This window comes from Arvicola amphibius, chromosome X (assembly GCF_903992535.2).
Source record: "Arvicola amphibius chromosome X, mArvAmp1.2, whole genome shotgun sequence".
NCBI classification, from domain to species: Eukaryota; Metazoa; Chordata; class Mammalia; order Rodentia; family Cricetidae; genus Arvicola; species Arvicola amphibius.
The window spans coordinates 8,511,148-8,538,687 of record NC_052065.1 but is presented as its reverse complement, the minus strand read 5'-3'; the positions used below and the strand labels follow the sequence as shown (position 1 = coordinate 8,538,687).

The following is a 27,540-nucleotide window of genomic DNA, read 5'->3' as shown; positions in this document are numbered from 1 at the left end:
ATTGTGGCTCCTGCTATCATTGTTTTGTGTTCGATTGTAGGAAAAGTATATTTGCACAGATTTTTATAAAGAATTATTTTTAAAAACGTTTGGATTTCACGATGGTCTGTGACTTCTTGGCTACTGAAGATTTGGTTCCATCAGATAAGAACAGGGACTATTTCTGTGGGAGGACCTTCTCCATCATGTCAAGGAAAATAAGGATTTTAGTAAACCAAATTCACTGACATTTTTAACTAGTAAAACGTATGGTGGAGAAAGCAAGAAACATTCAACACGAATTAATCTGGGACTCATTGTGGAGAACTGTGCTGGAAGTCAGAGCAGTTCAGCCAAGGTGAACAGGCCTCCAGCCCAAAGGAACTCTGGACAGTTAACCCGTGGTGAGAACTCTGGTAGAGAAACTGTACTTTGGGCAAAGTGTCCAATGTCTCAAATTCTGAGATTACACGTCCCACCTCGAAAACAGCAAAGTTAGACTCCTTTATTCACAAATCAATTCTAAAGCAGAGCAACAAAAGCAGAAACACAAAAACGTGTCTCTGGTTCTATTACTTTCTCAAACTCTGGAGTATTTTAAAACTTTTCTTGTAGGTTAATAGTGACTACCTTCCGGTACCGCGACATTGTCCCTCAGAGACTACAAGCCCCAGTAGGCTGTACACGTAGAGCAGCGGGTACTTTTCCCCAGGACGCCCCTATCCAGCTCTCTGGCTGAACGCTGTTGCCGCATAGCTTTCTGGAACTTGTAGTCTACTCCCTTTTCCTGTCTGCGCAGACTCGAGCGGCCTCTGTCTGCCCTTCGGCCCTAACCGAAGCCCAGCCCAGAATTCGACGCTCCCCACCCCCATCAAGCTGCCTTCTCTCTGGAACCAACCTCCTCCGGTCACGTGGAGAACTCTCACGATGTGATTGGCTGGGGTGTGAAGGGGGCGGGGCCGAAACCCCTGAGAGGTTCCGTGCCCCTGGTCCAGCCGCTTGTTTGGCTGCTGCCGTCACCTCATGGCGACTCGGGTTGAGGAGGCAGCGCGGGGAAGAGGCGGCGGTACTGAGGAGGCTGTTGAGGGCGAACCGGGCGAACGGCCACGCAGTCCCAGGCAGAAGGTCAGTGGAGGGGATGCCTTAGTTGGGGTTGGGTCGCGGGAATGATTGGGTTAGCTTTATCGGGGTTTACCTCTTCACTTACCCCCCTTTACCTTTAGCCGCGGGACGAACATCCGGCCCCTTTCCCTCAGAGGGGTGACGATAGTTGGGAGCAGGTGCGGGTGTGAGACTAAAATGGATCTGGTGGGAAAGGACTACGGTTGGGACTTGGGGGCACTCGGCGGTAGAGGGTTGAGGGAGGGCAGGATAGACCCGGGGCAGGGAGGGCGAAGGGGTGCTAGGCAGGGGCGCTTCAGGTATGACAGCCACGTGCGGTCGGTGCTGCCCCGGGGCGTCAGGTGTTCTCTCAACCCGTGTGGTCACTGTGCGCTGGGACTCCCCTGCCCGTGGAGGCGGTGGGGTGGGGTGGGGGAGGCTCCCCGGGGTACAGGCTTGCCCTCTCGGCCACCGGCAGGTGCATAGGGCGCGCTGCGGGGTGCTCCCCGGCCTCGGAGCTGAGGCTGTTGCGCAGTAAGATAACAGCGCGGGAGCTGGGGCTGCGCTTCGCCCCTTCCCCCCTCCCCCCCTCCCCGCTTTCCCTCCCGCCAGTGCGCGGGCGGCAACGCAGGGGACGCTGCGGGGCTCCCAAGACCCACAGCCGGGGCTTGGTCGCTGGGCATCACCAACTTGCCTTGCGTGTGAGGCTGAGGATGAGAAGGTGATGCTGGGGAAAGAGCATCATCGTCTGGTAGCAGTCTCCCCATTCCTGCTACTACCCTCTCTTTCTTTTCTTTCTTTTTAATTTGCTAAGTGGAAACTTGAGTGCCTCCTGGGCTTGGGTTTTGGTCTTTTCTTAATCTAGGAGAAAAGCTGGACCGTTTGTTCCCCCTTGCCTTACTTGACTCGTGTCAAGGAGTTTTCAGTGTCTCCCTGGATACAGGAAAATCGAGATCTCTTTCAGAATGGGAGAATTCCACTTGTTCTGGAGCTCAGTGGGTGGAGTTTTGACAACGATTGCACAACGAATAGGGTACAGGGCTTTCGGGCCCCAGGAACTGAGAACTGGGGTGTATGGTACTGGAAAGGTGGAAATCCCATCCTATTTTCTTGCAAGAGAACATACCGAAACCGCTCAACTTGTTGGACACCCTGCTTGACCACTGAGGGCTATTTAATATTACTTAATTATGTATTTGACTAATCTTAAAAGCCACTCCTGTATGAAGTTACGAAATAATATTTTTCTAATGCGATTCATGAACTTCAAAAGGGAGAACAAAGGTCTGGTTTACATTTGAGCAGTGTCAAGAATTGGCTTTTTGGGGCATGTCCTTTTCTCCCTCACTTTTTTTGGTTTTTAAGATGGATTCTCACCCTGTAGCAGGCTGACCCCAATTGACTATGTACTCCAGGTTTGCCTTGGACTTGAGACAATCCTCTTCTCTTGCCTCGGTTTCCTGAGTGCTGAGATTACAGCTGTGAGCCACCACTCTGGCCTTTGGTGCTTTTCTCTCTAAGTTCAAGTATTTTCATGTTGTTCTGTCTCTCATAAGAAAAGGATCTGCTGCTTGAAGGACTGGAAAAGAAGCTGTGGCCCAACATTTCTTTTGGGATTCAACACTGTCACTGGACATTTATTCCCTGAGGGTGGGGAGCCAATCTCAGTGTTTGATTTCATAGGCTCCCCAGGGGAAAGCTCTGATAAAAAGCCACTGCAATTGAGGACATAAGTTCCCTTTTATGCCACTGGAATAAGGACAAAAAGTCATTGAATTAGGAAGTAAGGTTTAATCAACTAGTATTTTAAACTGTGAGGATAAGAGGTAATGACTCTTTGAATCCAGAACTCTGGTTAATAGCTGGTATATGAATGGTTTTATATGTTTATTGTCTTATTTTTACTTTGTATTACTTTGTATATCTTTGCTCATGCTTTTCTGGGAATCTTTCTTTTGGTTTCTATCTGACTATAAAATGGAATAGAAATTAACATTATTTTTGAATTTTCAGTTCAAAATTGGATGAACATCTTGTGCCTGTAAAATTAATTTTTAGTTGCTCACTTATGATCTTCAATTTATTGATTCTAGGTTAGTAACCTGGGAAAACTCCTTTTTTCTAACTTACCCTCTATACTTTTGTTTTTCAGGAATCAGAAATAATATTACACAAATTCAGTTGTTTTTAAAATACTGGAGGAATTGAAAAACATGATTTGTTATTATTTGGTTATATTCTAGGACCTGAAGTGAAGAAAACTGGAGATGGGCTCTGTTGGTTCCTGGTTCAAATCATCTGCCTAGTCACTTATTTTTTTGAGGCAGTGTCTGGCCTCCCAAGTACTATACAAATGGCATTACTACACCTACTTTTAAAAAAGAGACAGAATCTTGCTATGCTCATCTGGGTGGCCTTGAACTCTTGGGCTCAAGTGCCTAGTCACTCTTAACCTGTTCGGTTAATTATAGCATGGTTTCATAACTATATTCATTTGAATGGGCTCTTGGGGTGACTTCTTCTAAAGGTAACATTGCAGTATATTTCTAGGTGTCATTTAAGGAATTGTCTTAAAACTGCTGGTATTATAGGCACTAACCATGTCGCTATCTTATTTTTTTAATACTAGGGATTGAGTAGTGGAGATTACAGTCTATACCACTGGGCCCAACTACAATTTGTTAAAGTTAAATAAAGTTTTAAAATTATCTTTTTCAGTTATACTAGCCAGATTTCAGGGATTCCAGTAAAAGGATTAATATGGCTATGGTACAGTTTCCGGGTTTTTTTGTTTGTTTTGTTATTTTTTTTTCTTTTGGTCCCCCCACCCCAACAAGGTTTCTCTGTAGCTTTGGAGCCTGTCCTGGAATTAGCTCTTGCAGACCAGGCTGACCTCGAACTCACAGAGATCCAACATTCTCCCTCCTGAATGCTGGGATTAAAGGCATGTGCCACCACCACCCGGCTGTTTTGTTAGTTTTTTGAAAGCCAGAGTCTTACTGTATATACTAAATTAACCTGGAACTCATTATATAGCCCATGCTAGCCTCAAATTTGCAGTTGTCCTTTTGCCTCAACTTTACTAGTACTGGAATTACAGGTGTGAGCCACTACACCTGGCTCCAAGATATTGTCATTGTGTAAAGTTCTGTTATACATCATTGATCTAAGAAACTAGGTATACATTATTAAATATTACAGGCATTTCTTAAAAACAAAGAACTATTAAGTTTACTCAGATTACTTGCTATTTCATAAAGTTGATCATAAAAAATATCAAGACACTTAAGCGGTTTGTAAATTTACAGAAAAATTGAGCAGAAAGTAGAGTTCTCCTGTTTCTGCTCATACATATCCCATCCCCTTATTTAGATGTTGCAGCAATGTGTTACAATTTGTTACAATTGTTCAAGCAACATAGATTATTACTGACTAAGCCTATAGTTTACATGGTTCAGTGATGTTCTACAATGTATGAATTTTGACAAGGATATAATAACATATATCCAGAGTATCCTGTACTCCACCTAGTCATTCTTCCCAGCTTATTTTTTTCCTTTTAGTTGGATGATATTTATTTAGGTGTGTGTGTTAGTCATAGTATATGTGTGGTGGTCAGAAGACATTTACCACAGGGATGCCTAGGAATCAAACTTGGGTTGGCAGCAAGTGCCTTTATCCACTAAACTATTTTGCCAGTTTCTGGTGTGTTATTTTTTGAGATAGTATTTCATTGTGAAGCCCAGGCTGGCCTCAAATATACTGATCCTCCTACCTTAGCCTTCTGAATGGTGAGATTACAGGCATGTGCCACCATGTCATTTCAACTTGTCACTGTATGTATGTATTTATTACGAGACAGGGACTCACTGTGTAGCCTAGAGTGTGCTACCAAACTGGTCATTTAACTGTCTCCACAGTTTCGTCTTTTCTGAATGTTTCAGTGTTTCTGTTTTTAACAAAAGTTTTGCTTTTGGGAATGTTAAAAGATGATTTGACTTGGGACAAGAGAGATGCTTCAGCCATTAAGAGCACAACTGCTCTTGTAGAGGACCAGAGTTTAATTCCTAGCACCCATATCGGGTGGCTTACAACTGCTGGTAACTCCAGTTTCAGGAAACTAATGCCTCAGGCCTCCATGGACACCTGCACATACCCACACACATACACATAATTAAAAATAAAAATCTTTACAATTTTTAACTATTATTAAACTTGTTTTTAGATCTGTAAATCCTTTTAAAGACTAAAAGTATATGATATTTGGATTCACCTTACCAAAACCTTACATTTATGTAGTGTCCTATCATTTTTATAGCATGTTTGCAAATACATTAACTCTTCTAGCATCACTCAGATGCTGTAGAGAAGGTTGGGCAGCTATCATTGCTCTCATATACTGATGACACACTGCTAGGCAAGGTCAGGTGATTTGCCCAAGGGATAAAGCTAAGTTTGGAACCCAGTGCCCTTTCATCTATACTATGGTAATAAGTAGTATAGTAGTGGGTAAATAGTATAGGTTTTCGAGTCAAGACTCTTGGCTCTCTGCCACTCAATAGCCTTGTAACCCTGGGCACATTTCTCAGGCCACAAGCCTCAATTGCATCGCCTGGAAAGTGGGAATGCTGCTGTGCACACCATATTAGGATTGTTGTGAGGAATGACTTGATATGACAGTGGGCGTGGTGTAGGGCATATAAAATTTTATATGGTTTAGAAGGAATAATATATGGAAGATCAGATTCTCTTGCTTTCAGGGTGTTATTAATTTTGTAATCCACCTTCTAGGCTTTGTATTTTCTTCCCTTCCCAGAATCTCTGTGATAAAGCAGTGAGGGTTGGGCAAGAGTGTGTGTGTGTGTGTGTGTGTGTGTGTGTGTGTATATATATATATATAGAGAGAGAGAGTTCAGGAAGGAATCATTTTTATTAATTTTGATTTTTTTCCTCCATTTGCGAAGTTGAACTTCCACTTTTCTGGCAAAGATATTAATAAGTGATCTAGTTACATTATTTTAGCTATTGCTAAGGTTTCATTAAAAACATTAATTGTATGCATGTGTGTAGGTATCTGCATGAGAATGTGGGGGCTAGTAGAGGGCATTGAATTCCCTGGGGCTGGAGTTACAGGCAGTTGTGAGAATCCTGACATGGTGCTGAGATCGGAACACAGATTTTTCTGCAAGAGCAGCAAGTTCTCATAGCTGTTGAACCATTTCTCTGACCCCTAAGCTTTCATGTTTTTAATGGGAGACCTATTAAAAAACCTAGGACTACAGGAGAAGCTACAATGGGCACATATAGATACAGGCAGTACTTCCTTTTAGTAATTGTCACATTTTCATATTATAATGAATGCAATATTCATTTGTGTTTCTTTCTTCCCTTTTTTTTCCTTTGACACAAGGTCCCACTGTGTATCCTAGCCCAGGTTGCTCTCAAACTTGTGATCTACCAGTCTTAGCTGCCAGAATACTGGGATTGCAGTTGTACACTACCATACCTGACTGGAAGGTAGCTTATATGTCATTTTGTGTATCATTTATTAGCCTTGACTGGAGAAATTTTATGTAGGAAACATAAAATTCACATGAAATAGAATATATATTTGCTTTTGTATGATCACCTTTTCCCATTTCTAGGGATAGAACACAGGGTCTTTGCATACTAGTTAAATGCTCTACCACTGGACCCATATCTCTCAGTCCCTTTTGGATTCTTTACAAGATTGATTAACATAGATTTTTTTTTTCAAATAGGTAATACTCAAATTTTATATATATATTTTTAAAAAATTTGTTTTGATTTTTCGAGACAGGGGTTTCTCTGTGTAGCTCTGGCTGTCCTGGAACTAGCTCTTTTAGACCAGGTTGGCCTCGAACTCACAGAAATCTACCTGCCTCTGCCTCCCGAGTTCTGGGATTAAAGGCTTGTGCCACCACCACCCGTCTTCAAATTTTATATTTTAAAAAAACGAACTTTATATTTTTCTGAGAGTTAAATTTCAAAGGAAAGAATTTGATCAAAATTTACTGATTTCATGTACTATTAGATATATTGAATGTTCATATATTTTAATATCTGAGCTCTACAAAGTAGGTGGTATCACTTTAAAAAATCTCTTCATTTGATATATAATCTTTAATATTAGCAATTCATATTCTCATTTATATTTTGTCTTAACTGAATTTTGTTCAAATATTTTTCCTTTCATTTTATTAAATTTTTATATATTTCATCATTAAAAAATCTTGCAAGTGAAAAAATCAATAACTAACATGACCAAACCCAAGTGAACCTCTGTACAATCAGAATAGGCATTTGGAACAGAAGCTGTGGAGCTTCATGCTAAATTGTGTACTTATCCACCACCAAAACCAAAAGCCCCCAACAGAATTAGAACTAGAAAAACAATTAGCTTTATAGCCTCTTTCTTAACTCGTATCCATTACCTGCATTCAGTCCATCCTTATATTTAGCCTTTCTTGTTTTTGTTTCTTCATGTACATTTATTTACATATGATTGGCTACATTCTTCATATGAGAGAACATATGGTTTTTTCTTTCTGAGATTGTGTGAACTTAATGTACTTTTTAAATTAATTTATTTTCATGATTTCTGTTCTGATTTTTGTTTTTCAAAATAAAGTCTCTATATAGCTTTGGCTATCCTGGAACTTGCTATGTATACTTGACCAGACCTCTGGCTGACCTTGAACTCAGATCTACGTGCTTTCTGTAAATTTTTTAACTTCATTTTTCTTTAGAGCTGGGTTGCATTCCATTCTTTTATATATACCAAGTTTTTGTTCCAGTCATCTGTTGTCTTCACTACTAGGTTGATACCAAGTTTTTTGCTATAGTGAATAAAGCAGCAATAAACATGTTGGGTGCAAATAATCTGTGAGCTGATTTCCACACTGAGTATTAATTTTTACCCCACAGCATTTACGATCTACTCACAACTGACCTGGGAGTGGTGGCGTATGCAGAGGCATGCAGATCTCTGAGTTGCAGACCAGCCTGTCTACATAGTGAGTTCCAGGACAGCCAGAGCTGCATAATGAGACCCTATCTCAAAAAATAAAAAAATACTCACACTTGGATTATACACATACATACGTACTTATATATGCACATATATATGTGTATGTAACGATTCAGTTTATTTCCTAATTGAAATTCTGTTTCTCCTTGCAACTACTTAAATTTTATTAGGTGTGAAAAAGGTACATGATCAGTGTTGTACTATGTTGTCGAAATAATTTTTTTTTTGAGACAGAGTTTCTCTGTGTAGCTTTGGAGCCTGTCCTGGAACTTGCTCTGTAGACCAGGCTGGCCTCGAACTCACAGAGATTTGCCTGCTTCTGCCTCCTGAGTGTTGGGATTAAAGGTGTGTACCACCACTGCCTGACCCATCAAAATAATTTTTATTAGAATTTATTGGGTTTTTTGTTTGTTTGTTTGTTTTGGGACAGGGTTTTTCTGTGTAGCCTTGGTTCTGGAACTCACTGTAGAGCAGGCTGGCCTCGAACTCACAGAGATCTTCCTGCCTCTGGCTCCCAAGTGCTGAGATTAGAGGTATATGCCACCACCTCCCAGCTAAATTTATTGTTTTGAGTGTTGATTTCTATGTTGTGTTTTCAAAATTTCTACAAAATAACCTTTATTATCCCCTCTGTGAGTAATTACTTGTAACACTTAAATATTTTCATCTATCTTCTTTATTCATTGAAAAGTCAAAGTAGAATGGTGAGAAAGATAGGCAGTAGTTTAGAAACACTTCTCCTTTTTCTGCCCCCTACCATGGCACCTTTTGTTGAAACAGGATCCCACAGTAACCCAGGCTATCGGTAAACTCAATATGTACCCTGGTTGACCTTAATTTTGTGGCACTCCTGCTTTAGCTTCCCAAGTGCTGTGATTATAGGGGTGAGTGTCTACACTCTGTTAACAAGCACATTTCTCTAAGTATTGTTTGGACTGAAGTGTAGGCCATGTTAAAAGTGAAAATATATAGCCAGGCAGTGTTGGCACACAGGCAGGCAGACCTCTGCGAGTTCAAGGTCAGCCTGGTCTATAGAGCTAGTTCCAGGACAGCCAAGGCTACACAAAAAGAAACCCTGACTCGAAAAACAAACAAAAAAGTGAATATATGTTTTTAAAAACCGTATTGTGTGTATATAGTATGTGTGCAAGTAATTTTTGCCATGACATGAGTGTGGATGTCATAGGACAGACAGTTTGTAGAGTTGGTTCTCTCTACTTTTATAAATATTCCAGGGATCTAGCTCAGATTGTTAGGCTTTGAGGCAAGTGCCTGTACCCACTGGACCATCCCATAAGCCTCACATATATTTTGTGGAATATATCCTTTATTCAAATAATCTTAAAAAAGTTATTATTACTGGGAGGGAGGGTTGAGACAAGGTCTCACTATGTAGGCCAGCCTCAAACTCACAGAGATCCACTTGCTTCTGCCTCTTGAGCGCTGGGATTAAAGGTGTGCATCACCATGCCCAGCTTAATTAATTTATTTTCTTACTTAAGTAATTTGTTTTATGTGTACATGTGCCCAGTGCCCTCAGAGGCCAGAAGTGGGCATCAGACCTCTGTAACTGGAATTAATATTTATGATCTGCTTTGTGGGTGCTAGGAATCAAATCTGGGTCCTCTGTGGGAGCAACCAGTGCTCTTAAAAAGTTCTGCTGTGGAATAGGAATGTATATTCATTATATGTGATTTTACAACTAATGGAAGAAAGGTATTGTATACTCACTATACAGGTAAGAAAATTGAGAAGCTGACCTCCTTGTGGCCACATAAACAGTGGTGAGTTATATATTTAGAACTTGGGCTTTTTGTGCTAAACAGCCCTTGTTTATATTCCATGTAACTTGGTGGTCTTCCCAACCTATTTTGAGAGGTTCTTACGGAATTCAGGCTAGTCTCAACCTTGCTGTATAGCAGAAGATGGCCTTATTAAACTCCTGATATTCCTACATTTATCTCCCAGCTGCCAAGATTTCAAGTATTGCCATGCCTGGCTCTTGTGCTTAACACATTTTTTGAAGATTTTAAAAAAAAAAAAAGTTGGCTGGAGACACAAATAAAATGCAATAAAACGACCCCCCCCCCCAAAAAAAAAGAAAGAAAGAAAAATCGCTCTTTTTTAGTTTGGAAAAGCAGCTGCTTTTTATTTTATTTTAAAGGAGGATCATTTGAGTCCAGCAATTTGGCAATTTGAGAACAACCTTTATAAGGTAGCAAAACTGTCAAGGGAGGGCAGCGTGGGAAACTGAATGAATGTCATTTGTATGATTATAAGACTGCCTTTTGTCTTTCCCTTACATTGGTGCTCCTTGGCTCATTCTAAAGAAGCTAGCTAGCTATCGTGTTTTAAGAGGCTGACAGAAAGACCTATATGGCAGACAACCAAAGAAGGCCTTTAGCCAACAGCTCATGAGGAACTGAGGCCTCAATCCATTAACATACAGAATTGAACCCCAGCAACAACCATGAGAGTGAGCTAGGAAGTGAATCTTTTCCAGTCAAGGCTTGAGATAATTTCAGCCTATTGGACCCTGTCAAGGATCCCATCAAGCCATACCCAGATAGCCAAACTATGAAAATTGAGATCATAAATATTTCAAACTACTAAAGTTTTGTGGTGATATGAACACAGAAGTAGACAGCTGGCACAAATCAGTTCCCTTTCTAAATGAATTTGTTTTAATTTTATTTTTTTCTGGCATAATTTAGAATATGGTGAGTAATATTAGGTATAGCTCACAGCAACAAAAGTTTCTTGGGATTCTCAATCACCTACCACCTCCTCCCTGGTGCTGTGATTACAGGTATGCTACAGAATGTCTTATTCTTTGTGTTATTTACACTGATGTCATCCAGTACTGGAAGTTTGTCTTATTTATTTTTTCTGTTTGATTAACCTTGGAGAGCTAGTATGGAATCTACCTAATTTTTTTGGCAAAGTTGTTCAAATTACTTTGGAGACTTACTGGGTTTTTTCAAAAAGGGAATTCAAAGTAATTTTGCATGTGAGAGAGAGTGGGTGACTCTGTGTGTGTGTGTGTGTGCGCGTGCGCCACAGTACACATATGGAGGTCAGAGGACAACTTAGAAGACTTGGTTCTCCTACCACGTGTGTTTCAGGGACCATCAAATTCAAGTTGTTAGGCTTGGCAACAAGTGCCTTTACCCACTGTGCTATGTCACTGATCCTCAAATCTTATTTTGAATAGTGACGTTCTTTTGCTTTGTATGGATTGTCATTATTTTTTAGCCAGTTTTTAGGTTGTTCCCATATTTTCAGTGTACAAAACAGTGGTTTGGTTAATAACCTTTCGTATTCAAGTGAGAATGCCTGGATAGTAAATCAAGCAGAATTGCTAGGTGAAAGTGAATATGTATTCAGATGTTGATACAAACCTCAGAACTACTAGTTTAAATCTTTTGATATTATATGATTGGCCTATTTAGGCACACTGGGGTTTCTTGTGTTGTTTTATTTTTTAATCTTTAAAATTTGGTAGGCAACAGCTGGGTGAGTGCCGACACTTAATCCTAGAGGCAAGCAGACCTCTGAGTTTGAGGACATCCTATTCTACAGAGCATGTCCAGGATAGCCTGGGCTACACAGAGAAACCCTGTCTTGAAAAACAAATATTGGTAGGTAAAAGATGATGCATTTTTTTTCTTTTTTGGGGGGTGGGTTTTGAGATAGGGTTTTGGTTTCTCTGTGTAGCTCTGACTGCCCTGGAATTCACTTGGTAGACCAAGTTGGTCTTAAACTCACAGAGATCCACCTGCCTCAGCCTAAATATGTGTACCGCCACTGTCCCACTGTTTAGAATTTAAATTGAAAAAAGAATATATTATTACATATGCATGTGGGAATATGGATGCATGTGTGGTGATCAGAGGAGAATTTTTGGGAGTTGGTTCTCTTACCATGGGTTCTAGGGATTGGACTCAGGTTTTTAGGCTTATGCAAGTACTTTTAGCCATTGATAGATCTTGTGGGCCCATTGATTGGCATTTTAAAGTTTTCTCTATTTTTGTATATTTGTGTGTGTGCCTCTGTGAGTTTGTGTGCCATGTGGTTGTAGGAACTCTTGGAGGCCAGTAGAAGACATCTGGAACTGGATTACAGGCAGTTGTAGGCTACCGTGTGAGTGCTGGGAACCTCACCCATGTCTTCTGCAAGAACAGCAAGTACTTGGAACCATTGAGCCATCTCTCCAGTCAAACTAACATTTGTATTCATAGTTCTTTTATTATGAGTGAGGTTAAAAATATTTTCTCTATTGGGTATCTTCAGTTCTTTAATTGTGATATATCTATTCACAAACCTTTGAAAATTAGGGCTTCCTGTGGCTTTTGGGTTAGTTTGAATTTTTTTTTTTTTTTGGTTTTTCGAGACAGGGTTTCCCTGTAGTTTCTAGAGCCTGTCCTGAAACTAGCTCTTATAGACCAGGCTAGCCTCGAACTCAGGGATCCACCTGCCTCTGCCTCTGTGCTGGGATTAAAGGCGTGCTCCGCCACCGCCCAGCCTAGTTTGAATTTTTCAATTACCATTTAGTGACTTAATTATACTTACATATACCCACACCCCCTGTTGTTTGTGGTTTTCACTTTTTATGTTTCAGTTTTGGTTTACCTATAGGTGTGAAAGTACCACTTTACTTCCGTTCACCCATCCCACTCCCTCCCAATATGGTTTAGGATATGTCCCAAATCATTTGTTTTCTTTACCAATTTGAAGTGACACCATTTTATTTATTTGTTTGTTTGTTTATTTATTTATTTATTATACATACAATATTATGTCTGTGTGTATGTCTGCAGACCAGAAGAGGGCACCAGACCCCATTACAGATGGTTGTGAGCCACCATGTGGTTGCTGGGAATTGAACTCAGGACCTTTGGAAGAGCAGGCAATGCTCTTAACCTCTGAGCCATCTCTCCAGCCCAAGTGACACCATTTTTAATGTTCTTGTGATCTATATGTGAAAATAGTGTTATATAATTAGAAATTCTCAAATAAGTATTTCATGACTGAAATAGAAATTCTCACCTGTCATGAGTTTATATTTTGAGACATGAAGAACTTTTTTTTTAAAGACAGATTTGAAAAGACATGAAGGGCTGGGCGGTGGTGGCGCACGCCTTTAATCCCAGCACTCGGGAGGCAGAGGCAGGCGGATCTCTGTGAGTTCGAGACCAGCCTGGTCTACAAGAGCTAGTTCCGGGAGAGGCTCCAAAGCCACAGAGAAACCCTGTCTCGAAAAACCAAAAAAAAAAAAAAAAAAAAAGAAAAGAAAAGACATGAAGAAGTTTTTATCACTTTTTTGTGTGTCCAGAAGTTAACATCAGATAGATATTGTCTGTGGTAACTCTCCAAACCTTATTTATGTATTTTGAGATATTTTCTCTCTTTGTAGCTCTGGCTGTCCTGGAATTCACTGTAGACCAGGCTGGCCTCAAACACCCAAGTGTTGGGATTAAAGGTGTGTGCTATTATAACTAGCCTGAGTCTTATTTTTTGAGACAGGATCTCTTAATGAATCTGGAGCTCATCAATTTGACAAAACCATCTGGCTAGTGAGCTTTCAGAGATCTGCTATTCCCTATACCCCCTCACCTCTAATGCTGGGGTTACAGATGCACACCCCTTTTCTTGTTTTTATGTGGATGCTGGGAATCTGAACTTGGGTTTTCATACTCTTGCAGCAGGTACTTTACTGATTGAAACACTTCCCTAGTTCCTAATTTGTTCTTTTGAATCTAGGCCTAAACCAGGTATGGTGGTGCATGATAGTAATCCCAACACGTTGAAACCAATATGCACTAGTACACAGTAATTATCATTTGATCTGTTAAAAGTAAAAACCTTTTCATTTCATTTGGTTCTTCCGTCCCAACACTGTTTAAGGAAACATTGAGGCTGGGTGTGGTGGTGCATACATACCTGTAATCCCAGTACTCAGGAAGCAGAGACTGGTTGATCTCTGACTTCAAGGCCCGGCAGGGCTGCATAGTGAGACCCTGCTCCCCAAACGGAGCCACTGAGTTGAATTATACACTTATTTTATTTTTGTTAGTATTTGGGTGTTTTTTTTCCTTCTGGGGTATAGTGGTATGTTTGTTTGGCCTCTGAGGAAAACAGGTACATATGTAGAGGCTGGTAGATTCCCTAAAACTGGAGTTACATACAGGTGGTTGTAAGCCTTCATGTGGGTACAGAGAATGGAACTTGGAACCTCTGGAAGAGCAGCCAGTGCTTTTAACTGCTAAGCCATCTTTCCAGCCCTCTAATTTTTTTGAGACAGATGTCTCAGTATACAGTTCTGAGTAGCTGGGAATTAACTCTGTAATGTAGTCTGGGTTACTCAGACTCAAAGAGTTTGCTTCCTCAACCTTCCAAATGCTGGGATTATAGGTATAAAGTACTATATCTAGGTGTTTTGTTTGTTTTTAACATTTATTAATTTCTCACATGTTCATGTATGTAGATGAGCATATGCCATGGCACACAAATGGAGGTCAGAAAACAACTTGGGAGAATTGGTTTTTCTACCTTGTGGATTCAGAAAATTAAACTCTGGTTGTCACTTGGATGGCAAGCGTCTTTATCAGATCTTACCAGCCTTTCCCTGGTTTTTTGAGGTAGGATCTTGCTATATAATACGTAGACCTGATTGACCTCAAACTTGTTACAGTTGGCCTGCCTAAGCCTCGCATGTGGTTGATTATAGATATATAGTATAATGTTGTGCAAAAATAAAAATAATAACCACTTAAAATATATCTCTTTTCACCATTTTTCGTGCATATATATATTCATACATGAGCACACAAATACTGCGTATATAAAATATAGGGCATGCCGAGTGTGGTGGTGTATGCTTTTAATCCCAGCACTCAGGAGGCAGAGGCAAGTGGATCTCTCTGAGTTAGAGGCCAGCCTAGTCTACAGAACAAGTTTCAGGACAGCCAGAGATACACAGAGAAACCCTGTCGCAAAAAATTGTGTGTGTGTGTGTGTGTGTGTGTGTATGCGTGCACGCATGTGTGTACGTGTACGTTTTTTTGGATTTTTTAAATTTGGTATTAGAATTTGAACCTAGGTCCTGGCACATGCTAAGCAAGTGCTCTTACCACCAAGCTGTTTCATACCTGCTGTTTGATTTTTTTTTAAAATACTATTATTGTTGCTGCTTTTTATTTGTTTAGAGTTAGGGACTCTTTGTATAGCCATGCTAGATGATGTTGATCCTTTTGATCCTGCCTTGGCCTCGCAAGTGCTGAGATTACAAATGTGTGCCACCATGACCAATTTCTCCTTATTTATACGTAGACTGTGGTAGGATGGCTAGGACACAGTGCAAAGATGTTTGTGTAGAAGTATATAGAGGATAATATAAAACAGTCAGTTGTTTAGGTTACCAGCATGGGTTAAGAAACTTAAATTACTAGGGTTCAAATCTTCGCCCTGCAATATACAGTGACCTTTGATCATACACTTTGCCATGCCACAGTTTGTTTATCTGTGCAAGAAAGTGATAAAACTTTCATCATGACCGTGTGTAAATGAAGTTAGTTAATAATAGGAAGTGCTTCTTATGGTCCCTGGCTATAGTCGCCACTGTGTTAGCTGCTGCAGATATTGTTTATAGAAAAGATCTGTGAAAGAAAATATACCTAGAATGCTTATAAAACAGTAATAAAGCAAGTTTCTTATTTGTTTTATCTTAAAGATAGGATCTTATGTATCCAAGATTGACATTGAAATTCTGATTATCCTGCCTTCACCTCCCAAGTGTTGAGTTGTAGGCATGCACTGCACCATCATGCCAGGCTTAAAATGCTGCTGGGAACTGAACCCAGGGCTTTTTACAAATTTAGCTACATCCCAGCTTCCAGAGTAAGAAATTTTATTGACTTCATTATGCAGAATACACTTGAAGAAACAAGGACTGGAAAATCACATATTGGCCTAAAAATTTGCTTTATATTTAATAAATAGTCCAGTATAGAGCTTGAAGTACACTAGTAAAAATGGAGAGTAGAAAAATGAACTTTCTGTTTTAGTGGTATTTGTTGACTTCAACCTTAGCTGGAACTAGACTTATTTAAAACCAGAAAGTTTTTATAGAGCCAAAATAAGCCTTTCATTAGCAAATATGAAAAATTCTATAATACTTACTGCATCAAAGGTAGTTAATAGGAGAGAAGGGAGAAGTAATCTTGCCTTGTTTGATGATAAAACAGCACGGGCTGTAGAGATGGCTCAGTGGTTAAGAGCATTGCCTGCTCTTCCAAAGGTCCTGAGTTCAATTCCCAGCAACCACATGGTGGCTCACAGCCATCTGTAATGAGGTCTGGTGCCCTCTTCTGGCCTGCAGACATACAGACAGAATATTGTATACATAATAAATAAATATTTTTTTTTAAAAAAATAAAACGGCACTTCCTTTGATATATGACAGAAATTCAGAGCTAGAAATAGCTACAAATATTGAAAAATTAGTGAGTAGTAGTGGCACACACCTTTAATCCTAGCACTTGGGAAGCAGAGGCAGGTGGATCTTTGACTCCGAGGCCTGGTCTACAGGGCAAGTTCCAGGACAAGACTACACAGAGAAACCCTGCCTCAAAAAAACTGAAAACAATTGAAAAATGGAAAGTTTTAACTACATAGGGAATGACCGTGTCTTAGGTTTTCTATTGCTGTGAAGAGACACCATAACCACGGCAACTTTTATAAATGAAAACATTTATTTGGGGTGGTTTGTTTACAGTTTCAGAGATTTAGTCCATTATCATCATGGTAGGGAGGAAGGTGGCGTACAGGTAGGCATGATGCTGGAGAAGTAGCTGAGAGTCCTATATCTTGCAGGTAACAGGAAGTCGACTGAGACAGTGGGTGGTATCCTGACCATAGGAAACCTCAAAACCACCCCTACAGTGACACACTTCCTCCAACAAGGCCATTCCCACTCCAACAAAGTCACACCTAACAATAGTGCCACTTCCTGAGAGATTATGGGGGCCAATTACAAACGACTACAGTCAGCATAAAATTAGAAGGAAAACATGAGATGTGATGATGCACTGTGTACCATCTTTATACTGAATGCCACCGGCAATTTTGAGTTGGGTGATTGTTTTTGGCATTTAAAAAATTCCTTATTTTTATTATTGTGTTTGTGTATGTGTGCATGTGAATGTGTCATGGTGTGTGGGAGGTCAGAAGATAATTTTGTGGAGTTCTTTTTCTACTTGTGCTTTTATGTGGTTTCAGAGATAGCATTCAGGTTGTTAGGCTTGTGCAACAAGCACTTTTTACTTTCTGAGCTATCTTTGCTGGGTCTTTTTTGGCCTTTCTTCAGTCATTTTATTTTATTTTATGTTTTGAGACAGGTCTCACCATGTCACCTGGGCTGGCCTGGGACTTGCTGTGTAGACCATGCTGGCTTCAAACTCCTAGAGATCTATCTTGTCTTAGATTATAGGTGTGTGATACTACACACTGCTTTTCTTAAATCTTTAAATTGTCTTTTCCATATATGCTAAGTATAACTATATACTATTAATCTGAAAACAGTAATAATGTTTTGTGTGTTTTATATATATACACATATGTACACATGTTTGCATACATGCATGTGCTGAGGCAAAGGGGCCAGTGTTGGGTGTCTTCCTCAATCACTCAAGGTCCTATGATTCTTGTGTCTCTCCCTCCCCAAAGCTGAAGTTACAGGTAAATTTTTTTTAAGTAGGGATGTGTGTGTGTGTGTGTGTGTGTGTGTGTGTGTGTGTGTGTGTGTGTGTGTGTGTGTAGACCAGAGGACAGAGTTGTTGTTTTTCTTTTTCTTTTTCATGACAGGGTTTCTCTGTATAGCCCTGACTGTCCTGGAACTCACTCTGTAGACCAGACTGGCCTCAAGCTCACAGAGATCCACCTGCCTCTGTGTGCCTACCCCCAGAGTGCTGGGATTAAAGGTGTATGCCACCATTGCCTGGTAACTGATATTCTGTTGTTTCAGTCATCTGCCATCTATTCCTTTGAGATGGGGTTTCTTACTCAACCTGCAGTTAAAAATGGCGGCCAGCCAGCCCCAGTGATTTTCCCGTCTCCACTCTCCACAGCTTGGGAATTACTGGTGTGTCCATGCCTGGCTTTTTTACATGGCTGCTGGGTTCCTACCTTAGGTCCTCATGTTTTCAGCAAGACCTTTACCCTCTGAGCCATCTCCCCAACCTTTCAGTATAACTTAAATTTATGTATTAATTTTAGTTTTCAAGGTTTTGAGATAAGGCCTTGCTCTGTGGACCAGACTAACCTGGACCCTGCTTTGTAGACCAACTTGGCCTAGGATTTGTAGCAGTCCTCCTGCCTTTGCCTTCTGTGTGCAGGGATTACAGATTTGTACCACTACATCAGACAGGGACAACTTAGAAAATTTTTAATTAGTTTTATTTATTTTAGTGTTTCTGTGTGTGGGCATAGAACATGTGTGGACAACTCTTTCAGGATTGAACTTTTGGGAGGCTTCTGATTAAGCCCCTTTCATGCTGGCCCAGAAATAATTTTTATTTTTTATTTTTTTATTTTTTTATTTTATTTTTTTTTGCAAACAGCAAGAGGACTTTTAATGTCGAAGGCGCCAATGGGGAACTCAATACTCCAATGAGACAGCCCCCCAGAAATAATTTTTAATTCAATCTCTTTGACATTTTGAAATAGGCAAAATTGTGCCTTTTCTCCAAATTGAGGCAATAAAAAAAATCAGAAATGGGTAAAAATGTTTACCAATTATATCTGATAAGGGATTTATATCTAGTTAAAGTAACAAGTAACTAGATTACAAAATGGACAAAACATATGAATAAATGCCTAATAAGCAGAAGATAGATACCAAACATATTCAATCCTCAGAAAAGTGCAAACCAAAATCATAGTTGGTTACTATCACAGCACTCTTGATGGGCACAATTAAAAAGACAGATCATGAGCCTTGGCAAGTATGTGGAGGCGTTAGAAACCTTATGCATGGCTGGTGAATTCAAATGTTACCATGGGCTTGGGGAAACAGTTCAGTTCCTCAAAAGGTTAAATGGGATAGCTATGGATCTAGCAGCTTTTCTGGTTATATACTTTGCAGTAAGTACATGTTCACAAAAACATACGTTAGTTTCTATAGCAGAATTGGTCATATAGCCAAAAGTTAGCAAATTGATAAAATGTGGTTTGTGTCTACAGTGAAGTAGTATTCAATCATTAGAAATGAATTACTAATGGGTGCTGCAGCATGGAATACATGTTAAGTGAAAGAAGTCAGGAAGGGCTACAGACTTGTATTCCATTTGTAGAAATGTCCAAAATAGACAAAAATATATAGAGAAAGTATATAGGGAAAGTAGATTAGTTACCTAGGCCTGGGGTTAATGTGGAAGATGAAAGGCTGATAGCTAAAAAGTACAAAGTATTTCTGTTATTGTTACTGTTTGTTTGCTTTTGGTCTTTAAGAAAGCATCTCTTGCTGGACGTGGTGATGTAGGCCTTTAATCCCAGCACTCAGGAGGCAGAGGCAGGCAGATCTCTGAGTGCAAGGCCCTTCTGGTCTACAGAGTGAATTCCAAGACAGCCAGAGCTGCTACTAGGAAAAGCCTGTGTCAAAAAAAAAAAAAAGAAAGCATCTCTGATAGCCCAGATGGCCTTGAATTCCTGTCCCCTTCTACCTCCACTTTCCTAATACTGAGATTTTTTATATATATATATATATATATATATTACACACACACACAACCACACTGGACTCAAGGTTTTTTTTTTTTTTTTGGTTTTTCGAGACAGGGTTTCCCTGTAGTTTCTAGAGCCTGTCCTGGAGCTAGCTCTTGTAGACCAGGCTGGCCTCGAACTCAGAGATCCGCCTGCCTCTGCCTCCTGAGTGCTGGGATTAAAGGCATGTGCCACCACCGCCCGGCCTTCAAGGTTTCTTAAAGTGGCAAAAGTCTACCTTGCCTACCTGCTACAGATTAAAAAACAATTATAATATCACAACTTTCTTTTAAATCACTTTGAATTGTGTTGTTCCCATAGATACTCAGTCTCTACTCAGTTGTAATCTCTGGGAGGAGATAGAGTTAGCAAAAAGATAGGGACTTCTTATAGCAAACCTCTGACTCAAGGTCTTACTTCTTTGAGCTTACTTCTTCTCTGAAGTTCCATCTTTATCATTTAGGGTATGGTGTTCAATACGTTCTGTAAATGGAGACTGCTTGTTCATTTCCCAGCCACCCAGACCCGAGTAATCACACAGAAACTATATTAATTACAGTACTGTTTGGCCAGCAGCTCAGGCATATTTCTAGCTAGCTCTTATGTCTTAAATCAATCCATTTCTATGATTTTGTATTTAACACAAGGCTTGTGGTTTATTACCTCTTGCTTTTTGTGCAGCTACATGGCATCTTTCTGATTCCACCTACTCTATATATCTCTGTTCAGATTTCCCACCTGGCTTTGCCCTGCTAAGCCATTGCCCGAAACAGCTTTATTCATTAATAAAAGTAACATATATACAGAAGGACATCCCACATTTCTTCAAATTTCTCTCACTCTCAGCAACTTTCTCTGCTTTCTCAGAGCTTTTGCTTCTGAGCACTGTGCAATTCTTCCTCTTCAACCAGTTGTATCCTGTGGCGCCAGGAAGCTATGTCAGCCTGTCTGTTCATAGGTACACATTTCTCCCTTTACTTCTTCTGGAGGCACTGATCTATCCTGCATCATGGCCTTGCTGCTGAGAAACCTGGATCTGGTGCTGCATCTCAACCATGGTACCCACTAGCTTCTTCTCAAACTCAGATTCCTGCTTCCTTCAATAGTAGCTGCTTTTCATAGGAACTGATTTTTATTACTTTAGGAATAAATATTTGTTTTGTTCCGTATAACTCTTAAAGTAAGCTGAGCATGGTAGCACACATCTTTAATCTGTGAGTTCAAGGTCAACCTGTTCTACATACTAAGTTCCAGGATAGGCTACATAGTGAGACTCTGACTCAATGAAAACAAAATAAATAAGTAGTATGTATGTAAATTGTAACTTGTATGTATTTTCTGTACCAGAGATTGAACCCTTGGTCTTAGGTATCCTACCATTGAGCTATATCTCTAGCCCCTAAATTGCAACGTACGTACGTACGTGTGTGTGTGTGTGTGTGTGTGTGTGTGTGTGTGTGTGTGTGTGTTTAGTTGCTTTTTTTTCAAGACAGGATTTCTCTGTAGCTTTGGAGCCTGTCCTAGAACTCACTTCATAGATCAGGCTGGCCTTGAACTCAGAGATCTGCCTGCCTCTATCTCCTGAATACTGGGTTAAAGGCGTACACCACCACTGCCTGGCTAGTTTTAAAACTACTATAGTATATAAGGCATTAGAAATTATTTAAAAAGTTTTTGTCATTTATTTATTTATCAAGGCCAGATCTTATCATGTAACTCATGTAAACCAGGCTTGTTTTGAACTCACAGCTGCAGTCTCCAGTGTGCTGGTATTCAAGGCAAGTACCACCACACCCAGCATCCTTGTATAATTTTTAACAAACTTTGAAGTAATATTTGTGTTTATTCAGAAAAGTACACAAATTATGAATGCTTGGATTTAATAAATTTTTAGGAGGACAAACATCCATGTTATCCCTTCTTTATACCCAAATGCTCTAGAAAGCCCAACCATGGCCTCATTTCTAGTACAATCTATTCACCTATCTTCTTTTTATATATAAATTGTTTTCTTCAGTTAAGTATTCTGTGATGCCTTCCTCTTAATGTTAGGTCTGTGAAAGCCATGCTGTTGTATTTGCAATAGTTCATTCTCATTACTCAATAGTCTGAACATACTGTACTTGATCAGTTCTGTTGAATTGATTTTGTTTTAGAGCTGTTCCAAGTAGTGCTGCTTTAAGCATATTTGGCCTTTCAGTGTACCTATGTAACACTTGGGTGAAATCCTAATAGTGGAATTAAGTGGGTTAGAAGCTATCCTTATTGCCAAAGAATTGCAGTGCCAATTTGTTCTCCAGAAAGCACAGTTTCACTGGCCTATAATTTCAGCACTTGGTACATGGTTTCTGGAGTTCAAAGTCATTTTTTGGAGAAACATTCAATTCTAGGCTTGGACTACTCATGACCCTGTCTTAAAAAGATGTAAACAACCTCCCAAAAGCATTGATTTATATCAATTGTATAGTAATTTATTTATATCCATCCTAGATTATGAAAGATAAATATTCATTGCCTTAATATCTTTATTCCCTTCTACCTTGATTCTTCAATTATTTTTAGCTCTTCAGTTGGATATGTCGCAGCTTAAAATATTTTATTTTAATTATGTATATAAATGTGTGTATAGCTATGTGCATGTGTGGACACTGTTCCTATAGGCTGGAGATGATGGATCCCTCTGAAGCTAAAGTCATAGACAGGTATGGGCTGCTGGGAACCAAACTTAGGTCCTTTAGAAGAAAAGTATACACTTTTAACCACTGAGCTATCTCTCCAGCCCTAGTATGTCACAATGGAAACAAGTGGTTTAGTGGGTTAAAGCAATTGCCACCAAGCCTGAAAACAAAAGTTCAGTCCCTGGGACCCACAGGTGGAATGAGAGAACCAACTCCTACAAGTTGTCCTCTGATAACTTGACATATGTATTATGGCATGCTTACATGCGTGCACACACACAAAAAAAATAAGTATATTAAAAGACTTAAAAATCAGATTCCTGCTCTATCATTAGTTGTTTTTATCATCTTTGCTCAGGCTCAAAATTTTCCTATCGGAGTTTTCTGAGTGTCTGACTCCCATTAATTGTGTTTTGTTTTGAGCCAGGGTTTTACTTTGTAGCTTGGACTAGCCCAGAACTCATTATATATTTCAGGCTGGTCTTGAATTTTATTCAGTCTTCCTGTTTTAACCTTTTATTTGTTTTTACTTTTTTTTTCATTTAAAACAAATTTTATATCCAATATATTTTGACTATGTTTTTTCCTTCCCTCAAATTCTTCCCAGGTCTGCTGTCTGCTGTAACATTTTAAGTGCTGAGATTATAGCTGTGAACTACCAAGCTGAGCGGCCATAATTTGAAAAAAGTATTATTGGTTTTGTTATAGTTGTTTGTTTTCTTTCTTGCTGCTGGTTTTTAAACCCAGGGCTATGCACATGTTAGGTAATCAATCATCCTTCCACTGAGCCACAACCCTAATTCCATTAATTTTTCAAAGTATCTTTTCTCTTCTTGTAAGAGAACTGTATTAGATACCTTGTATCTCAATTGTTTTCAGATAGGAAAAAAAACCCTCTTTTCAACCAGAAGGGAAATGTAGAGTTTACAGTTATGATATATCATGTGATCAAATAATATTAACAAATAGGATACAGAGAAGACAAGTAAATAGGGTTAGCCAGGTGTGGTGATACTTACCTGTAATCTCAAAATTCAGGCGGCCAGGAGGCAGAAGAATATCAAGTTTTAGGCCAACCTGAGCTATGTATAGCTAGACCCTGTCTTGAACAAAAATATTACAAATAGGATAAGGTAAAAAATAATGATTCAAGGGAGAAAACCATAATAAATGCTTTTCTGGTTTGTTTGTTTTTGTATGCATGCCTTCTATATTAGTAATAGGGAGAGCCATTTAACATACCAGTCTCAATTTCTATGGTATAACATGAGAGAAGTTTATTACTTACTCACGCAATAGTCTAATTTGTGTTTTCTTTGCAGATGGAGTATCTTTCCTGTATATATATGGAATTTGGGCCAGGCTGCTTTTGTCGTCTGGCCCTGCCATCTTATAGCACCTTGGTGACCTCTGTATTCAAGCAGAGTGGGAAAGAGACAAAGAACATGTCCTTCTGTGGATAAAAATCTGGTTGCTGAAATGACACAGTCATAGCCTCAGCTACCTTCTGAGAATAAAAATCTTGTTGCTGAAGGGACAATCACAGCCTTGACTAAAATGGGAGTCTCACTTAGCTGTCAAGGGGCTGGGAAATGGAGTGTGCTTCTACTGGGTGCTGGCACTTGTCCCTTGGTGCCTACCACTGGGTACTTTGGGAGTTAGTTTTTGGTAGATAGCCACCTAGCTAGCTATAACTGTACTGTCATCTTTTAAGATAACAGCAGGATAGATAACATTCATCAACTTGGGACAATTTACTGTTTAAAAGATAGTAATTATTTTAAATAGTGAATTTTTATAGGGAAATGAGTTTAAATTTATTACTGACTGGCATTTTTGCCTCCTTTGGTAGCATATAGTTATGCTTTGTTTTAGCTTTATCTTTTGGAAGTGCTCTGAATGAGACCCAGGGGCCCGTGAAGCAAAGCACTGCTACTGCAGAGCTATACCCCATCTCTGTTTTAACTTTAATATCCTTATGTTTAACAGTTTAGATCATGTCTCAGTGAAGCTTAAAAGCTACCTTTTTTACATTCACAAGTTACTAAGTAAAAAAGCTGTCAAGCTATGGCATGCCATTGGTTATAGATATTGATTGCATTTAATTTAACTCTATCTTTTTCCCCTTCCCTCTAGTTTGAGATTGGTACTATGGAAGAAGCTGGAATTTGTGGGTTAGGAGTGAAAGCAGATATGTTGTGTAACTCTCAAGCAAATGATATTCTTCAACATGAAGACTCCAGTTGTGGTGGCACAACTAAGACACATTCACTGGAAGGGGATGAAGGCAGTGACTTTACGACAAAGAACAGGAATTTGGTGAGCTCAGCATTCTGTGCACAGGAATCAAGAGAAGAAATTCCTGGACAAGAAGCTCGAACAGGTCCTCCCGATGGCCAGCAAGATTCAGAGTGCAGCAAAAACAAAGAGAAGACCTTAGGTAATAAACTCTAGTCAGTAGTTCAAATGAGGTTTGGTGCCGTCTTCTGCCCTGCAGGCATACACACAGATAGAATACTGTATACATAATAAATAAATAAAATAAATATTTTAAAAAAAGAATTCTAAAAACATTTTGAGGACAGAATGGCAATTGACTTATTTGCATCTTTACTAGGCTGATCAAAAATTGGACATAAAATTTTATAGATAGTATGTTAACTGTACTGCAGAAAATGAGTTTACCAAGTTTCAAAACTTTTCATTCTTCTATATAGCTTGTATTTCAGATTAAACATGTGATATGCTTAATTTTTATATCTTTTTTTTTGACACAAGGTCTTATATAGTTCAGGGTGACTTCAAAATTCTTTTTGCTTTTTTTTTCTCCCAAGACAGGTTTCTGTGTGTAGCCCATCCTGGAACTCGCTTTGTAGACCAGGCTAGCCTCGAACTTTGGGATCCTCCAGCCCTGCCTCCTGTGTGCCTGGGATTAAAGGTACACACCACCACCACCTAGCCAACCTCAAACTTCTTATGTAACTGAGGCTAGCCTTTAACTTCTGATTCTCTTGACTTAGCTCTCAAGTGCATCAAGGCATGCATGCCTGGCCATACCATTAAACTGTGTGTTGTATGTTGTGTCATTCTCCCTCACAGCAAGGATTGAACCTGTGGCCTCATGCATGCTAGGCGAGGACTCTACCACTGTGCTAGATCACCATTTTGTGATATGCTGAATCTCATGAAGAAAATTGAAATCTCCTTTGAGTTTCACCCCTCAGCCTCTTTATTTATTTGTTTGTTTGTTTACTTATTGTTTTGTGTTTTATTTTTGAGATAGGGTCTTACTATGTAGCCCTGCCTGGCCTGGAACTTGCTATGTAGACCAGGTTGGCCTCAGACTTAAAGATAACTACTTCTGTCTCCCAAGTGACAAGTGCTGCAATTAAAAGTTTACCACTATAACTGGAAACCCCTCAGGTTTTTATACTTTACATCTTAGATTGATAAGTTGTGGGGTTTTTTTGCAATTGTAAAGTCTTATAATTCTGCTAAATTATTTGATCAAAGTGGCAATGACAATTTTAATAGGAGTGTCAAATTGACCATGCTGAAAACATAACTGCTATGTTAAACACAACTCGTCAACATCTCTACCTGCATACTTGAAAAATTTACCAAATTTTATTTGGTGAACATTCAAGTGGCATCGGGTCTAATTTTCAAAGGCTTGTTTTTTGTTTTGAGACAGGGTCTTCTTTTAGAGCCCTGATTGACCTGAAATCACTATGTAGACTATGCTCGCCTTGAACTCACCTGGGATTAAAGAGGTGTTTGCCACTGCACCCAGCTCTCTGGGTGTTGCCTATATGTCAAAATACTTTTCTTTTTGGAAGGGGTTTTCTTTTTTCTTTTGTTCTTTTGAGACAAGGTCTCATATGTAGTCCAGGCTGGACTTGAACTCGGTGTGTTGTCAAAGAGGACCCTAGCCTCCTAAACATTTTGACTTCACCTCCCAAGTTAGATTATCAGTGTGTATCACCATGGCTTGCTTGGGTTACCTTTCTTACTAACGTAATCTCCTGCTACTCTTTAAAATGTAAAAAGTTGTCAGGCAGTAATGACACATGCCTTTAATCCCAGTACTTGGGAGGTAGATCTCACAGTTCGAGGCCAGTTTGGTCTACAGAGTGAATTCTAGGACAGGCTTCAAAGGTACACAGAGAAACCCTGTCTTAAAAAACGAAAAAAAAAAAATGTAAAGGAATATGAAAAAATAGTTTTTGAGACGGAGTTTCTCTGTAGCTTTGGAGCCTGTCCTGGAGCTAGCTCTTGTAGAGCAGGCTGGTCTCAAGCTCACAGAGATCCACCTGCCTCTGCCTCCCGAGTGCGCCACCACCGCCCGGCTGAAAAATATTTTTAATTCTCTAAAAATGATACATTTCCTAAATCAGTAGCCAGGGCTAGAGGTAGATGGAGGAACAAGAAGTGACTGATGTTGGGTATGGTTTGCTTTGGGTGTTAATGAACACTCCCCAGTTGGATAGCTGTGACGGTTGTGCAACCCTGTAAATATACTAAATTGTGTACTTTTTGTTAACTCTAAATGGTGTATTTTAAAAGTGAATTTTATGTAGGGGAATGGAACATACCTATCATCCCAGCTACTTTAAAGGCTGAGGCAGGAGGATTGTTTGAGTTTAGGAGTTCAAGGTCAACCTGTGTAACATATCTCTAAAAACAAAAGAAGTTAAAATAAATGAAAACTAAATTATAATATCCAAATTCTGTTTTGCACACAAAAGATTCCTAACATTGCAAAACAAAACAAAAACCCTTGAGTTTAAGAATTCTCAATGTGGGCTGGAGAGATGGCTCAGAAGTTTAGAGCACTGACTGCTCTTCCAGAGGACCTGAGTTCAATTTCCAGCAACCACATGGTGGCTCACAACCATCTGTAATGGGATCTGATGTCCTCTTCTGACCTGTAGGCATACATGTAGGCAGAACACTGTATACATAATAAAT

At 39.6% G+C, this 27,540-nt stretch overlaps 1 protein-coding gene across 1 annotated transcript in view; it reads left to right on the top strand.

Annotated features, from left to right (window-relative positions):
* The first annotated feature begins 982 nt into the window (after positions 1 to 982).
* Positions 983 to 27,540, top strand: part of Txlng (taxilin gamma) — a 51,821-nt gene continuing 25,263 nt past the window's right edge. The window contains exons 1-2 of the mRNA XM_038316403.1: positions 983 to 1,104; positions 24,706 to 25,009. Coding sequence (XP_038172331.1) covers positions 1,003 to 1,104; positions 24,706 to 25,009 — 406 coding nt within the window. The 5' untranslated portion in view covers positions 983 to 1,002. The remainder of the gene's footprint in view (positions 1,105 to 24,705; positions 25,010 to 27,540) is intronic.